At 39.3% G+C, this 3,917-nt stretch overlaps 1 protein-coding gene across 1 annotated transcript; it reads left to right on the forward strand.

Moving 5' to 3' along the window:
• Window positions 1-392: 392 nt before the first annotated feature.
• On the forward strand, window positions 393-1,874 carry EMWEY_00052090 (hypothetical protein, conserved; the record flags this gene model as incomplete). The annotated part of the gene is made up of 1 exon (XM_013477513.1): window positions 393-1,874. One exon carries the CDS (start codon window positions 393-395, stop codon window positions 1,872-1,874), a length of 1,482 nt encoding a protein of 493 aa, XP_013332967.1.
• Window positions 1,875-3,917: the final 2,043 nt, after the last annotated feature.

Here is a 3,917-nt window from a genome sequence, read left to right on the forward strand (position 1 = left end):
ATAAAAAATAAATAAATAAAATAAATAAAAGATAAATATATTTATTTATTTATTATTTATACAAGAAAATACATATTAATAAAGAAAAAAAAAAAGGTGACTACTAGCTGCCTATACACCCCAATTAGTTTGGGGCTTTTTTTTATTGCATGCGTTTTTTATTTTCTTCTTTTTATCAATAAATAAAAAATAAATAATAAAAATAATTTATTTATTTAATTTATTTATTTATTTAATACTTTTTTTCCTTCAGCAGTATTACTTTTGCTGCAGCGGCTGCTGCTGCTGCTGCGGCTGCTGCTGCTGCTGCCACCGCTGCTGCTGCTGCTGCTGCTGCTGCTAAAGCAGCAGATATAATATTAATTTCTTTTTATATAAAAATGTTATGAATAATGATAGCAGCAAACACTGCAACAAACTCCCCTGCTGCTGCTGCAGCAGCAGGAGCAGGAGCTCCTGCTGCAGCAGGACCACCAGCAGCAGGAGTACCACCAGCAGCCGCAGTACCACCAGCAGCAGCAGGATCAACAGCAGCAGCAGCAACACCTCCAGCAGCAACAGCAGCAGCAGCAACAGCAGCAGCAGGAGGCTCCACGTCCCCAGACTCACGACCGCCAGCTGCAGCAGAACAACAACAACAGCAGCAGCAACAGCAACAACAACAACAACCAGCAGCAGCAGCAGCAGCATCACAACCACCACCATCAACAACAGCAGCAGGAGCAGCAGAATCTCCAGCAGCAGGAGGAGCAGCAGCAGCAGGACTACTAGTAGAGGAGCCAATAACATATGTGTCTCCTTTTGTGTCCTCTCCTTCTTATTTTTATGGTGATTTGCTGCAGCGCAGCATAAGTTGGTTGCTGCTGCATCGTGGTGTATATACAGCAGATGCAGCAGCAATAGAGATAAGTTGTTGCTGGTTTGCTGCTGTGCTGCAGCAAATAGGGCAGCAAGCTGCTGTATTTGCTGCACTAAGGGGGACAGCAGCAGCAAATTATATAGATATAAAACAAGCAATTAAATTTATTTGTCCCTCTGCTTATTGTCTCCTTTTTCTTGCTGCTGCTGATCCTGTTGCTCCTTCTCTCCCTATACAATTACCTATACAGCAGCAGCAGCAGCAGCAGCAGCAGCAGCAGTTGCAGTTGCAGTTGCAGTTGCTGCAGCAGCAGGGGGAGGGGGAAGAGCAGCTGCAGCTGCAGCTGCAGCAGCAGCAGCAGCAGCAGAGACAGCAGCAGCAAGGGGTACTATTAACATGCGAGGAATCATGGCTTGTGCAGCAACTTAAGCAGCAGCAACTTGCTGCTAAGGATAGCAGCAGCAGCAGCAGCAGCAGCAGCAGCAAAGAGCAGCAGCAGCAGCAACAACAAAGACCACCACATATTCCTGATTATTTACCTTCTTTTCCTCCTTCTTATACATATCTAAGAACGGAGACACCATGGGGAGGAGACACAGAGGATGCAGCAGCAGCAGGAGCAGCAGGAGCAGCAGCAGCAGCAGCAACTGCAGCAGAACAACTTAGAAAAATGAGGAGACTTGAGCTGCAGCTGCAGCTGCCACAGCTGCAGCTAGCTGAACCTACTATTGACTGCAGCAGCAGCAGCAGCAGCAGCAGCAGCTGTAGCAGCAGTAGCTACTGCAGCAGCAGCAACCCTACAGATACACTGTGGGGTGTACCCTCAGCTCATGAGATACACATGCAGCAGCAGAAAGAGGAACAAGAGCTGCTGCAAGAGCAGCAGCAACAGCAGCAGCAACAGCAGCAGCAGCAGCAGCAGCAGCAACCTGCTGCTGCTGCTGCTGCTCGTAAGATACGTAAAGCAGAACTAATAGGAGGAGACAGACCTACACAAAATTTATATCTTATTTAATTCTTTTTTTCTTCTTATTTATTTATTTATTTATTTATTTATTTATTTATTTATTTATTTTATTTATATTTAATTTATTTATTTAATTAAATAAAAAAAAAGTAAATTTATTTTTTTGTTGTGTAAGACACAAAAACACTCTCGCTGCTGCAGCAGCAGCAGCAGCAGCAGCAGCAGCAACAGCAGCAGCAGCAGCAGCAGCAGCAATAAGTCTAAATAATATAGCAGAATAAGGAGCAGCAAGAGACGGTGTATGCATGCATGCATGCATGCATGCATAGCGAGCCCACCACAACACTGGTGCTGCTGGTGCTGCTGTTACTCTTGGTGCTGCTGTTACTCTTGCTGCTGCTGTTACTCTTGCTGCTGCTGCTGCTGCTGCTGCTGTTGCTGCATGCGTTGTAAGAATAATTTATATTTAGTTATAGCAATATGTTTAGCAGCAGAAGAGAAACCTTCAGGTAATGTATCTATTTTGCATGCAGGTATACCTGCATATACACCATAAGAAGAAAGGAGACAATCATGAGGAATAATTGTCTCTTTTTTTATTATACAATTATTATTTATTATACATCTATTATTTATTATACAATTATCCTCTATTATACAATTATCTCCTATCTTTCCTCCTTTTATATAACAATTATTACCTATTATACAATTATCTCCAATAGATAAGGAGACATAATGGGGTAATAAGCAGCAACTCCTCCTGCTGCTGCTGCTGCTGCTGCTGCTGCTGCTGCTGCTGCTGCTGTTGCTGCTGCTGTTTTTTTTTTTGTTTTTTTCCTCCTCCTCCTTGTTGTTGTTGTTGTTGTTATTTTCTATACTATTATTATTATTATTATTATTATTATTATTATTATTATTATTATTATTATTGCTGCTGCTGCTGCTGCTGCTGCTGCTGCTGCTGCTGCTGCTGCTGCAGCATAATTTACAGCAGCAACAAGGTTGTATAATAGTATTTTTTCCTATATATACATATTTACCTATTTTTATATTATTTAATTGTCCTTTTATTAATAAAAAAGAAGAAAAAATACAATAACCATAAACAATTATATTATTACTATTTATTATCCTTGTTTTTTTATTTATTATATTACCTCCTCCTGTTATTATATATTCTTCCTTATTTATTTTATTTATTTCTTCTTTTTTTTCTCCTTTTTTTTCTCCTTTTTTCTTCTTCTCCTCCTCCTCTTCCTCTTCTTCCTCTTCTTCTTCTTCCTTATTAGGGTTTAGAGGGTTTAGGGTGTATACACCCGAAGAAAATAGATCATATACACGATTACGCATGCATGCTATTGCTCTTGTTCTTGATTCTGCTGCTGTTGCTGCTGCTGCTGCTGCTGCTGTTGCTGCTGCTGTTTCTCCTGCTGCTGCTGCTGCTGCTGCTGCTGCTGCTGATGTATCCTCCCTTTTTATATCGATAGAAGAAGACATCTTCAATAAGATAAACCCTAAACCCTAATTAACAATAATAAACCCTAATTAATAATAATAAACCCTAATTAATAATAATAAACCCTAATTAATAATAATAAACCCTAATTAACAATAATAAACCCTAAATAAGGGAATAAAGAAAGAGGGAAAAAAAACAATTAAAAATAATATATATATGTATAAGGAATATAAACCCTAAACCCTAAACCCTCATAAACCCTAAACCCTCATAAACCCTAAACCCTCATAAACCCTAGACCCTTGTTAACCCTAAACCCTAGTTAGAATTAATGAGGAAACCCTAATACAGAGGAAGAGATAGAAAATAAAGGATAAACCCTAGACAGATATCTCTCGAGGGTCTAGGGTTTATTATTAGGGTTTAGGGTTTAGGGTTTAGGGTGTATACGGAGCTGCAGCAGCAGCAGCAGCAGGAGGGCTTACTGTAGGGTTTTATATTTACATATAAAATAATTAAATAATAAATAAATGAATAAATAAATAAATAAAATAAATAAATAAATAAAATAAATAAAAGAAAAAAAGAATTAAAAAAAAAAAAAAAAAGGGAGAAGGGGGGCCCCCCTT

This window comes from Eimeria maxima, genomic scaffold (assembly GCF_000499605.1).
Source record: "Eimeria maxima Weybridge genomic scaffold, Emw_scaff1382, whole genome shotgun sequence".
NCBI lineage: Eukaryota > Apicomplexa > Conoidasida > Eucoccidiorida > Eimeriidae > Eimeria > Eimeria maxima.